This window comes from Camelus ferus, chromosome 1, assembly GCF_009834535.1.
Source record: "Camelus ferus isolate YT-003-E chromosome 1, BCGSAC_Cfer_1.0, whole genome shotgun sequence".
NCBI lineage: Eukaryota > Metazoa > Chordata > Mammalia > Artiodactyla > Camelidae > Camelus > Camelus ferus.
The window spans coordinates 68,742,588-68,756,189 of record NC_045696.1 but is presented as its reverse complement, the minus strand read 5'-3'; the positions used below and the strand labels follow the sequence as shown (position 1 = coordinate 68,756,189).

The 13,602-nt window shown below is 40.2% G+C and overlaps 1 protein-coding gene across 5 annotated transcripts in view; it reads right to left on the bottom strand.

Annotated features, from left to right (window-relative positions):
- Positions 1–13,602, bottom strand: part of MASP1 (mannan binding lectin serine peptidase 1) — a 65,083-nt gene that overhangs the window by 48,707 nt on the left and 2,774 nt on the right. For all 5 annotated transcript variants that reach the window (XM_032482491.1, XM_032482480.1, XM_006188848.3 and 2 more), the window contains one exon: positions 8,248–8,479. In XM_032482491.1, the coding sequence (XP_032338382.1) occupies positions 8,248–8,479 (232 nt within the window). The remainder of the gene's footprint in view (positions 1–8,247; positions 8,480–13,602) is intronic.

Below are 13,602 nucleotides of genomic sequence, written 5' to 3'. Positions count from 1 at the left end.
TAGGGAATACAATTGAAATTCATGAGAAACATTTACCCAATTCTCTTTTCCTTCAGGGGTAAGCCCTCCTGTCTACTCCCAGAAAACGAGCAGAGCTGTGGCAGCAGCTGAAGGTCGAGGGCATGCTCTGAGTAAAAACAGAGCATTGCACAGAAATTAGGAGCGGGGGTCAGAGGAGTCAGTCTTGGAGCAGGGCCATGGGAGGGACTTATCTCTCAGTTACACAGCAGGATGCAGACTGACCCAATGAAGCCTGGGAAGGGAGCATCTGGAAGGTCTTGGAGAGGCCAGCCAGTCCAATTTCCTCGTTGGGCAGATGGAGAAATGGAGGCCCAGAGCAGAAAATTGACTTGCTCATTGTCTCAGCAGGAGTCAGTGGCTAATTTCTAGACCAGAGGCCTTTCCTTTATGCTCACCGCCAGGAGATACATGCTTTTTCCTGATCTATCCCCGGGACTGTGCTCACTACCAGAAATAAACACAGACATAGGCCCTGAACTCATGGGGCTGACAGTCTAGTGCAATGACCTTGAGTTCGCCATTAGAACTTGCGGACCACAAACAGATTAAAAATAGAGTACTTTCCCATCCTTCAGAGCTCAGACTCCATTTCCTATTATTTTTGTAAAATATTTTTTTCTCTCTAAGTCAGGATAAAAAAGAAAGTTCTTTATTTAATAAAATAAAGTTCTCTAGACTACAAAAGGACCCTCAAGTTCCTTCAGTTTTATGAACTTTTACTAAATTTCCCTTATAGCCAGGAAGCACATCAAAATCCCTACCAGGATAAAAGCTGCTCTGAGAAGGGCCCAGTGGAGAGACAAGATCATGACTTGGGAGTAGGAAGACCAGAAATGGAGACCCGGCTTGGCTATAAAGACTTGGACAAATCTGCTCAAGCTCTTGATGCTCATCGTCCTTTCCTATAAATTATGTGTAATAATCCCTGCTCTCCCTAGTCCATGAGAATCACAGGAGGCAATAGATCAGAAAGTGCCATAAACGTGTGTTACCGCAAGGTGAACACACAGGAGAAATAAGCAACTGCCTGCATTTGATTGTCCTTTCAAAGTACTTTTTCCATAAATTGCCTGAAAAAACTGAGTGACATGAGCAAGGTCATAGACAGCCAGTTAGTGGTAGAGTCAGAGCCGATGAGAAGACTGACACTCACTGAGCATCCATCACACCAGCAGGCTCATTAGTGCTCACACCCTTGCCATCATTGCCACTATAGTACTACTCACTGAGCTAATTCCACAGGTGTTAGACATCTGTCAATAAAGCATTTACCTACTTGGGTTCACAATAGGCCCAGGAGATAGGCATTATTACTATCCTTATTTACTGGAAGAAGTGGAAGCAGGACCTGACTCCAGGTCTCACTGGCTCTAGAGCCTGATCTCTGAAACATTAGGCATGATTGCCTTTTGCAGTACTGATTCCACTCATCACTGTCATTTCATTTAAACCCTCTATAACCCATGAGAAAGATACTACATCGTCAAGAACATCTTTTTTAGGAATAAATTAGGAGTTTGGGATTAACATATACACACTACTATATATACAACAGAAAAATAACAAGGACCTACTGTATAGCACAGGGAACTATATTCAGTATCTTGTAGTAACCTATAATGGAAAAGAATCTGAAAAATAATATATATAAAATTGAATCACTTTGTTGTACACCTGAAACTAATGCAACATTGTAAACCAACTACACTGCGGTAAAAAAAAAAAAAAAAGTAAAAAAAAAAAAAAAAACCAACAAAAAAACCCCCAAAAGAACGTCTTTTTTTGGTAACAATGACAAAATCAATGTTTAGGGAGATTGGAAAGCTTAGGAAATTGCACTGTTAAATTCCTATTTACCCTTTGAGATTTATCTCAAATATCAACTATTTCCAAAGCCTTTCTTCAACACCCAGAAATTACCACACCACAACTTACACACATACCCTTATGTTGCTTTGCCCAGCTTTAACTTATTAATTATATACTTGTCTCATAACACATGATGAAATCTGTAAATTCCTGGAGGGCAGGTACTGTCTCACTCATCTTCATGAGCCCTGTCTTTGATGCAGTGTCCAGCTTATGGTGGGTTTTCAATAGGATTCTTGGACTTCATTCCAAAGACAGCAGGGAACCATCGAAAGGTTTTGAGAGTGGCATAATAAAAGCAATGTTTAAGAAGATCTCCCCGGGTACATGTAGAGGGGGGACTGGCTGGGGAAAGACTGACAGCTGGTAGACATTTAGGAAGCTATTGCAATAAATTAGGTGAGAGGAATAAGAATTGGAACAAGGGGTTAACGGTGGAAAGAATGGAAGAAATGTTGAATATATTTAGATTATGGGGTTAAGGGGAGAAAAGTGGCATTGCATCACATGAGCATTTAACAGGTGCCAGTTGAGCTACACGCACTCAATCAGAGAAGGAGAAAAAGGGAGAGACAATAAAAATCTGTGTTTTACTGCGTTTACCAAACGCAGGTTTTTATTATCTCCTTTTCCAATGAACAGATGCCATGAAGCGAACTTGAAAATAGGACATGTGAACCTGCTGTTCCCTTGGTGGTTCTGGTTTCTGAGTACAATTTTCAGTAACTATAGCTCCAGGGCTCCTTTCTCAGCAAAAGTCGACCACTGCATCTGATACTCAACCAAAAGGACTGTAACTTGTTGCATTTCTGGGGGAAAAAAGTCTCTTCTGGACATTCTAAAAGACCGTGCTCTGCCATATTTAAGAGACTGAATAAGTTTGCCTATAGGCAGTGTTTGCCTTACATTCCACTTAACTTACATTACATTACACTTAAAAACCTAAGCATCCATAAATGGGACTCCACTGTCGCATAACATTTTTAAAAGAAGAAAAGACTGAAAGTTTTGAGATATAAATTCTGGTCCCAGTGTGACTTGGGCTTGTCATGATGATCGTGGGGTTGAACACGATTCCTGAGGTCTTAGGTGCATACACTATCAACACTAGGTGGGCCTTAGGGAGCAGCATGTTCAACCCTCCATATCTGAGAGACGAGGAAACAGAGTCCTCTCTAAAACTAGTCACTCGCCCAGGGTTACTTAGAGAATGACAAAGAATCCAGGCCTCCCAACTGCCTGGCCAGCATCTGTGCTCTGCCCCTTGCCTACAGTGTTAACCAGCTGTGATTCCTTTGTCTCATCTGTGCGCTGCAGGAATCCACACACTGCAGCCACATTCCAAGGAAGCAGATGCTGTTGTGCAGATGTGCATGTGCCTTGAAGACCAATGACTGCGGGAAATCAGGCTGGAGAGGAATTTTCATCAAATGAGAGCATCTGGACCACAGCCTTAGGGTCCTGCTCTTCTTCAAGCTACCGATGTGCTGTGTCAGCAGTTCTGTCATCATCAATCTGATGGGCCAGGATGGGAAGGGCAGTCTGTGGACTGGGGCTGGGTCGGAAAGGATTCCTGTGAGCTGGAGGGTCCTTTAAACCCACTCCTAGGCCTGCCAGGGGGATTCAGTCAAAGAGTGAAAAAGCCTTAAAACAGAGGATATTATCCCATCAAACGGAAATGAGTGATATTTAAAGTTCCTTGGAAAAGGACAGTGCTAGCATGATACATTTACAAGTTTTCTTTAAATGATGTGTCACTAAGGCATCCCCACCAGACTGTCATCTCTTAATGGAGTGCTTATGACCACGGAACTTTGAGAAGTCACCATTGTAACAAATTATTACCATTTCCTGGCATCACCCTAACTAGGATAATGAGGGCTTAGTGGGGTAATCTGGCAAGCTCTGGCAAGGAGAATTAGGATTAAAATTCTGCAATTTAAGGGACTTCAGGGATCATCTCATCTCACCCTCTCATGGAACATATGAAAAAACAGACTTTTGGAAAGAGGTGCTGACTTACCCAAAGATGACATGGCATGCTCATGCTTTACTCAGGCAAAAAGGGAAGAGCCACCTTCTCATTTATAGCCAGGAAAGCCACTCATTCTACTAGTGGAGGCTTAGGGGGAAGAATGCAATTAGAAAAAGTCAGTGGGTTTTGACTGGAAGGCTTCTCACAGGTGAGAGCACTAATCTTGTCCCTGAACTGGGGAACTTAGGCAATATTCAAGCTATAATTCCTGCAAGGTGTGATCTTCAGGTGAACCAAGGAGAATGAGTGAGCTAGTGAGCTTCTGAGCTACCTTCAGCCCCACTTCTGTTTTCTATATCAAGCCTGGTAGAAGATTTGTTAGAAGGAAATGTTCACTGGGGAGAAAATATTTGAAAAACAATAACAACAACATGGGACTAGGGGGGTCTCCTGAGGGCCCCTGCGGCTTGACATTCTGTGAGATCTTGAGTCCAGTAGGGGAACTCTGCCTGGCATATATGGGGAAGGCACAGAGCCTGTCTCCACGGGGGCACTGGTTGTCAGCCGACAGAGTGCAGTGTCCTGCCAGCGATGGACTGCTCAGACCCACGGCTGCTGGAACCTCTGTGGGGAGGCCAGTGCCAGTGCTGAGATGACATTCTGGAAGGAATTGGGCCGTGCAGGCCCAAGCAAAGAAATATCTCATGCCCTCCCTGCTCAGTATGTTAATCCTTTCTTCTAAAGGAATTGAAAAATGTGTTTAAATCAGAGATACAAGAACTGGAGGTCCCTTCAGGCAGGCAGCTCAGCCTCATGCAGACTGCTTCTTTACTATGCCCAGAGGTCACAAGTCTAATTTTGGAGCAGAGAGAGTGCTCAAAGATTGTACTGTCTACTCCAGATCATTTGAAAGTTAGTGTCAGATCTGGGACTAGAACAGGCATTTCCTGAATCCCAGGGAAGAACCCAAGATCATGCTGCCCTTCCAGAGGGCCTAGTTCCATCTCCCTGGGCTTTCAGGAAGGTGTCTCACCACCCTGGATTGAAACCATCGATCAGTTTCCAAAATATCCTCCAGCCAGAAAGGCCAAGCTTTGGGTAGAAATGTATTGCAGTGTCCTTAATTGAGGGTCAGAAGACGTCTTCAGATTCTATTGTTTTCCTTGAAAAGTATCATTTTTTTCACTACAAAATGTAGCTGATGTCAACTCCTTAATTTGCCTTGCCAGGGGGATGCAATTTATTTAGGGCAAAGGAATTAGTTAAATCCTCTATTGTGTGTTTATTATCTTGATAAAGGAGTCCTAACAAGTCAGACTTGGCATCTGTCTGAAAAGAGGAGAACTTGCAAGAAATGATTGCATATGAATTGAAATCAATTCTTGAGGTGGAGGTAGGAGGGGATAATGAAAATAAGTCACTGTTGATCCAGCAATCCCACTCCTGGGCATGTATCCAGAAGAAATTCTAATTAGAAAAGATACATGCACCCCAATATGCATAGTAGCACTATTCATAATAGCCAAGACATGGAAGCAACCTAAACATCCATCGACAGATGACTGGATAAAGAAGATGTAGTGTATATACATAATGGAATATTACTCAGCCATAAAAAGAATGAAATAATGCCATTTGCAGAAACATGGATGGACCTGGAGATTATTAAACTAAGTGAAATAAGTCAGACAGAGAAAGACAAACATAATATGATATTATTTCTATGTGGAATCTAAAAAAATGACATGAAGGAACTTGTTTACAAGACAGAAAGAGACTCACAGACAGAAAACAAACTTATGGTTACCAAAGGGGAAAGGGGTGAGAGGGATAAATTAGGAGTTTGGGACTAGCAGATACTAACTACTATATACAAAATAGATAAACAACAAGGTCCTACTGTATAGCACAGGGAACTACATTCAATATCTTGTAACAACATATAATGAAAAAGAATATGAATAAGAATACATGTGTATGTGTAACCGAATCACTATGCTGTACACCAAAAACTAACACAACATTGTAAATCAATTATACTTCAATTAAAAAAAATTAAAAAGAAAATAAGTCATTGTCACAGCTAAAGAAAATTAATTGTAATTTTTGTGGTCTTGAGGTCTCAGCTACCAATAAAGGAAAGTGTTTCCACTGACAAAATTTCTAGATGGTTGACATGTTTAAAAGTAGAGAAAAAAGCAATTAGGAAGTTCATCTAGTCTTGTTTAAATCTATGGAACTTACTGCTGTATTAAGCCAATGTTTGGTCATTTTCCTTCTACTAAGTTCACTTTCCAACCCAAATATTTGAGAATATCATGTTTTTATGGCCAGCATTAGCTAGGGGAATGGGCTGGGGGATTCTGCTAATCTAATGCCCCCTCCCCAGAATGTATCTTCTCCTGGGGTTTGGAAGACATAACTCACCTGTTTGAAAAATATCTCCATTTAAGGTGATGAACACTTGGGGTCCCAGTGAACACTCCCTGCTTGATCCTTGCGACTCTGAGATGTTGGCTCCATTTTTAATGAATTTACAGAAACTATACATCAGTCTAGATGACCAACCCTCATCATTTCTTAGAGTTACCAACTCTACCTCTTCTCATTCTTTATCTGTCAAGTCTTTTATTGTCATTACTCTTTTCCACCTTGTGCAATGGCTATTTTTCTAGGCTCATCTCTCTTTTTAAGGGACTAGATCTTTAGTGTCCTTAAGTTCTCACAGTTCCTAGCACAGGACATTCAAAGAAGGGTAGCATTCCATAGAGCAATTGTTCTCAAATGGGGAGATTTTTGCACCTTTCAGGGATATTGGTAACTGCTGGAGACATTTTTGGTTGTCACAACTGGAGGGGAGGTGCCATTGGGATCTAGTGAGTAGAAACCAGAACACTGCTAAAAATCCTCTAATTCTCAAAACAGCTTTCTTCAGCAAAGAATTATCTGACTCAAAATGTTAATAGTGCTGAAACTGAGAAACTGCCATGGAGCACCAATTTTAGAAAGTTTTTAGGTCCCAAACTGCTGTAAATGGGATACTTGATGCATACTCAACATCTATAATCAGTAACACTCAACATTTAAAATGAGTTTAATCAGGGTAGGGGTTCACATTTCCACTCATTTGGCCTCTCCCCGTCCTCCATCCTGCAGTGGTCTTGTAAGCCCCTGCAGTATTCTGGGGCTGGTGGAATAGTTTTGAACAGCTTGGTAGAGCCAGAAAAGCACAGGTTTGAAAGTCACAAGACATGGGTTTGGAGTCTTAATCCATCATTTACTAGCTGTACAATCTTGGGTGCACTGCTTCACCTTCTTGGATTTGTTTCTTTGCCTATAAATTGGATAGTAATACCTGCCTTATAGGATTGTTTCAAAGATTGAATGAACTTACGTGTGTAAAAGCACCTTGCAAACACACTACATTGTTGTTAATCAAACATTCTGGTTAATATAACATTAACTCTTGTTGAATTACTGGCTTTAAAAACACGAGACTATATTAATACCAAAAATACAGAAAATCTACTCTAAAGTGATTTGATGAAAGCCTCTTCCAGGAAGCCAGAGAGGATTTGGAGAGTAGGTTCTCAGGTCTCCACATCTTTTTGAACCAGATACAACCTTAATAAACTTGATCTCTCAGAAGGACTCCAAGTTTTCTAGCCCCACTTTTAAAGGAGAATAGCTTCCCATCCATGGCATTGTTTGTGGGTTCTCCCTAAATTCCAGAACATGTTGTTTTGATGTTGTAATCATTTCTTGATCCTTTTTCATTTGTTTTTCACATCCACCTCTGATAGTGACCCCCACCCTTGCCCATACCCTTTGCTGATAAAATCCAAACTCTAGCATCTTCAAGACCCTTCAGAATCTCACCCCAATCCAACCTTCCAACTTCACCTCCTACTGTCCCCTACTGCATACCCCGTATTTTCCAGACACTTGATCATTACCTAGAGAACTGGGCAATGATTTCTAATGCTTCAGCTTTGGATATAATTATAGCTTACTCTGATTAATGCTTATTCTGGGGTCTCTGCCCTTTTCTGCCTGTTGAATTAAAGATGACATTGGAGCAGTGGTTAGTGGAAACATTAAAGACTTCGAGAACAGAAAGGAAAAGGGAAGGTTGTGTCTGGCTGAGTCACACTTTGTCAGCCTCAGTTTTCCTCAAGGTACTTTCTAGGTCTAGCTACTCAGCCTGCACCTAGCATACCACCCCCAACCTCCATTCCTCATGTTGTAACACTGTATGTCTCCCTCACTAGACTGCCAGCCTGGGAAGTTAAAACAGCATCTAATTCATCCAGGCTCCTCTAACTCTCAGCAGATTCTCTAGCAGAGAACCTGGCCCAGTTAGGGACTACCAGGGGTCTCACCTTCACATAGTCATATTCACATAGGTAGGAGGATTCCAAGTTGAAGTGCATGAAGTAAAGCTTGATCCGAAATCCCTCTGGGACAGTGATATTCCAAGTCACCTCCGAATCACTTGGATAGGAGTCTGGATAGCCAGGCGACTGGATCTGGCCAAACATATTGTTAAGCTCCACGATGTGGGCCGAAGCCTTCAACAAGGAGAAGCACAGAGCATGACAGAGAAGGAGCCACCTGAAAAACATACATAGATTAACGCACATTCATGGACACAGGTCTTTGCCATTTAACTAAATCAACAGCTGAGAGACCAAGTTCCCAGCATATCTGTGCCACTGACCTGCTGCAGGGACTTCCCTTGCGCTGGGCCTTGCTTACCCAGGCTATAATACAGGAAGGTGCTAACTCAATTTCTTTCTTTCTTTTTTTTATATTTCACTTTCTCAATTCATTGTTTCCATAGTTATTATCCATTCACAGAGTCTTAGAACAATTTTAAAACATTCCTCACAGAGGGATCAATTCCAGTATTCTTGATAGATGATTATTCAGGTTCAGCTTGAGCTGTTCTAATGATATAGTTAACTACTTCAAAAGTTACCTTATTTATTGCACAGCTAAGGATACCATCAACAAAACAAAAAGACAATCTACAGGCTGGGAGAAAATATTTGCAAAATATGACTGACAAGAGACTAATTTTCAAAATAAACAAACAACTCATACACCTTAATATCAAAGAAACAAGCAACCCAATCCAAAAAATGGGCAGAAGACCTAAACAAGCAATTCTCCAATGAAGACATACAAATGACCAATAGGCACATGAAAAATGCTCAGCATCGCTAATTGTCAGAGAAACGCAGATCAAAACTACAATGAGGTATCGCTTCACACCAGCCAGAATGGCCATCATTGAAAAGTCTACAAGTGATAACTGCTGAAGAGGGTGTGGAAAAAAGGGAACCCTCCTACACTGTTGGTGGAAGTGTAGATTGGTGCAGCTACTATGGAGGACAGCATAGAGGTTCCTTAAAAAACTGAACATAGGCTTACCACATGATCCAGCAATCCCACTCCTGGCCATATATCCAGAGATAAATAAAATTCAAAAAGACACATGCACCCTGATATTCATAGCAGCACTGTTTATGATAGCCAAGACATAGAAACAACACTAATGTCCATCAACAGATGACTGGATAAAGAAGATGTGGTACATATATACAATGAAACACTATTCAGCCATAAAAAAGAATAAAATAATGCCAATTGCAGCAATATGGATGGCCCTGAAGATTGTCATTCTAAGTGAAGTGAACCAGAAAGAGAAAGAAAAACGCCATATGACATCATTTATATAAAGAATCTAAATAATAATAATAATAATAATGACACAAATGAACTAATTATTATTTTGGTTTCTTAAATATGTGTAAGCACATTTGACTGTCCTTTATGATTGGATTACCGCATTCTGTTGATTCTTATTTTGTAGTTGGCTTTATTCCTTTGATAACTATGTAAGTTTAAAAAGCTAAAGATCTAATCTGTTCTTAGAAACAATAATTAGTACATACATGAAAACTAAAAAAATGTGCAGTATACTGTGTATATGTATTTACATGCAATATCATGTGTATGTGCAGTTGAACTATAATAATGCTACATAATAAAACTGGAAAAGGGGAAAAAAGTAAAAAAAAAAGTAACCGAGTTGATGGATATATCAATTAATTTAATTATGGAAATTCCTTCATAATGTATGTATATATTGTGTTATCATGTTGTATACTTGAAATATATTACAAATTTTGTCAATTTTGCCTCAGTAAATCTGGAAAAATACATGTTCATGAATATTTATGTTTTATCTGTAATGAAAAAACAAAACAGTAAACAATACCTATGTCCATCAACAAGTGAATTAAAAAAAAAGTTACCTTATTTATATTTATAAGACTGAAGTAAATTCTGTCTTTGAAGCTTACATCTAGTACGGTATAGTTCTTTGGAATCATGTAGACCTGAGCCTTTTATTCTTAGCTGTATAATCCTAAAAGTTAACTAATCTCTCTGGCCCTCAGTTTCCTCATCAGTAACCACACTCAAGATTGGTATTATATAACATAATATATGTAAGTTGACCTAACATAGCACTGAACATCAGGCACTCAAATGGTAGCTATATTCTGGTTTTGTTTTTTGAAATATCATAGTCTATTCCTCACCTCCTAAAATAGATTATTTAAATTTTTGAAATGACCTATTGTGTTTCCCTGCTTAAAACTTTTCATCTCAGTTCTTTAAACCTTGTCTTATGTGACAGCATCTAAATCAGCATTGTCCAACAAAACTTTCTATGATGATGGAAATATTTTATATCTGACTGACAGTGTGTGCTAACTCAATTTCTGAAGTTTCTTCCAGTTGTGCTCTTTTAAAGATTTCATAATAGTATTAAACTTTCCGAGAAAATACCATACTTGGGACTCTAATGCATATCACTTTCCTGTTGAAAAATGTAAATTTCATAATTAGGTGAAAGTTGGTATCATTTCTTCATCTCAGCTTCATTTAAGAATCATAAACTCTTGATTCAGTTTTCTAAAAAGTAAGCCATAGTAACACGATACTGTAGAGATGAGACTTACACTTGGTGATGGGATCTGTAGTACCCATCACCCATCTGTAGTATGGATTAACAAAAACAATCCAGATATGTAAACTTTTGAATTAAGAAGGAATGAGCAAAACAAGTTTTTTGTTTTTTCTCTTGGTAAAAAAGATAGGTGATCTTATAAAAGGATCAAAACCCTATAGTTTATTTCCAGCTGTAGGAATCAGAGATAATGGGCTGTTGAGAGTTGCATAAGGGGCAAGGAAAATTCAATAAAACTTACAGAACACACCCAAAGTGGCTGATGCAATAATGAGGCAGAATGTCCAAGGCTTGTCAAAACCCTAATGATCAATATACACCATACCAGGCATCAAATAGATTGCTCCCACAGCAAGACCCAAGGACTTTGAACTCAAATGTCCCAAACTTGGCTCATCAGCTTCTTCCCTAAATCCTATTTGTTCTGCTTCTTATGTTTTGGAAATCCACTGCTCCTCTCCAGTCCATTCATTTAAATTTTCTTATCTGAACTATTGCTATTGCATCCTGATTGATCTCCCTGGCCCCATACCATTCAGCCATCTTCTGCCAAGGTTGATTTTCTAAAACACAGATGTGCCCACACCACTCCACCGCACGTGCAGGGTAAAGCATCTGCTGCAGGGAAGGCTGAGGAGCTCTTTTTGATCTAGTGAGGACCTGCCCATCCAGCTTCATCTCCATGCAGCCACACTCTGGCATATCATTCTGGGAGAACGTCATGCCTGTCCAGGCCTTGGTCCCATTACACATGCCCTGCTCGTTCCTCACCTGGTTGTCTTAATTATCCTCCACCATCCAGCTCAAAGATTTCCAGGATATCTGGGGTATCCTTCACTCCTCCAGATCCCAGCCCCCGTGCATGCTTCCAGTCAGAGCACGTATCACACTGCATTGCTCTAGGCACAGCCCCTGAAGTTAGATGTATTTGGGTTCAAATCCCAATTCTTCTACTTACTGGCTGTGAAATCTTATTAATTAGTCTCTGAGCTCCCATTTCCTTGTATGTAAAATGAAGATAATAATCTTTAATTTACAGGCCTCTCATGAACATTAGAGATGATGTATGTAGAAGACCTAATATAGAGCCTACACAGAGAGTATATAATAGATGATGAATAAATGAACAAACCACGGAAGTGGGGCCAGACTCTTATACAGCCTAAAAAGTAACCTCTGGGAAATTATACTAGCATCTTCAGATTAATAGTTATAGTTTGGCCAATCAGGAAGTTTTTTCTCCCCAACCTGCTCCACCCCTCCCAGTAAACAGATGCAATGTATATGTATATATGCACACAGGTGATTTTTTGAGTGTGTAAACACAATGAGATAATTACATAGATAAATTACCTGGCTGTCATATAATATTTTCATAACAGTTAAAGACATAAGTGCAAAAGGCCTCGAAGGATATCAGTGGGGTATTAACAGTGTTTATCTCTGACATGGTAATATGAGGGTTTTTAACTTTATTTTTGTGTATATAAATTGTTTAAATGTGTCTAGAAGGACTTCGTGCTATTTTTTCAATAAAAAAAAAGTTATTTAAAAAATTTCCAAGGTCCCTACAATAGCAACTTGTGAGATGCAACTAAGGAAACAAAATGTTTTAATCCAATTGCCAGGGTCAATATTTTTTTAAACCAATCTGTGGAGGGAGGGCCTCCAAGGCAGAGAGAAGGGAAGGCATAGGTCCAAGCTCTCCCATGAACTAGTAGGAAAGCTGGGTCTAGAAATTTTGCCTTGTGGGACCCAGGGCAGCCCCATTTTCAAGTGAGGAGATATACCAAGGGTATATCTGGGGATTCTGGTTCAGTTTCGCTTCAGGAGGGGAGAGCACTGATCTTAGGTTGGAAGAGCTGGATTCAAGTCCAAGCTTTGACTTTATTTATCCAACCCATTTGGGAAGTCATGTGAGGTCTCTGTCTCAGTTTCTTCATCCACTAACTGGTGATAATAATGACACCCCCAGGGCTGCCATCAGAGTAAAGGAGGATTGGAAAGTAAGTACTTTGTTAACTGTCCAGCTCTAGGCACAAACATTAGTTCTGATTACTCCATCCGGCTACTTCCCGAAAAGCAGGGGTTAGGAATGAGCTTTGGCTCCCTAACAGGACTTCCCTGCAATAGCGACACCCAGCTTATGTAAGGTCAGCTTTCTCCATGTCTGCTTTTTCCAGACCACATGGAGGAGATGCTGAGCTTCCTCATGCTGGTTCCATCAGGTGCTGGCCCCAGCTGATGGCCCCGTCTATCCTCTGAGGCCTAGGACCATGTGTAGTAGGCAACTGGTCAGCGTGGGAGGAAGGCCTGTGAAGCTTTCTGTTCTATTTTGTTTGCATCTCAAAACAGTTTCGAACATATGAAATGAATCTCTCCTTTCACATAATAAGCCTGAGCATATGTTTGCTTGCTTGCTTTCGGGGCTGCAAATCAAAGGATGTAAGTGGCGGCTTTCATTTCCCATCACACTTTTTGAATGTTTTTGGCTTCTTATCCACCAGGCACCGGCTGTACAAATTCTGACACCTGCTATCTATTCTCCAACTAATCAGAAAGTTAAGTTACATTTGCTTGAAATGTCAGAAGTAACCTATAAAGCTAGGATTTCATGCATTCTACTGTAGGAGCAGAATCTTAGGAATGCATAAAAATGCTGGCCTATATCAACGGTTGTGGAATGAGCAGCAAT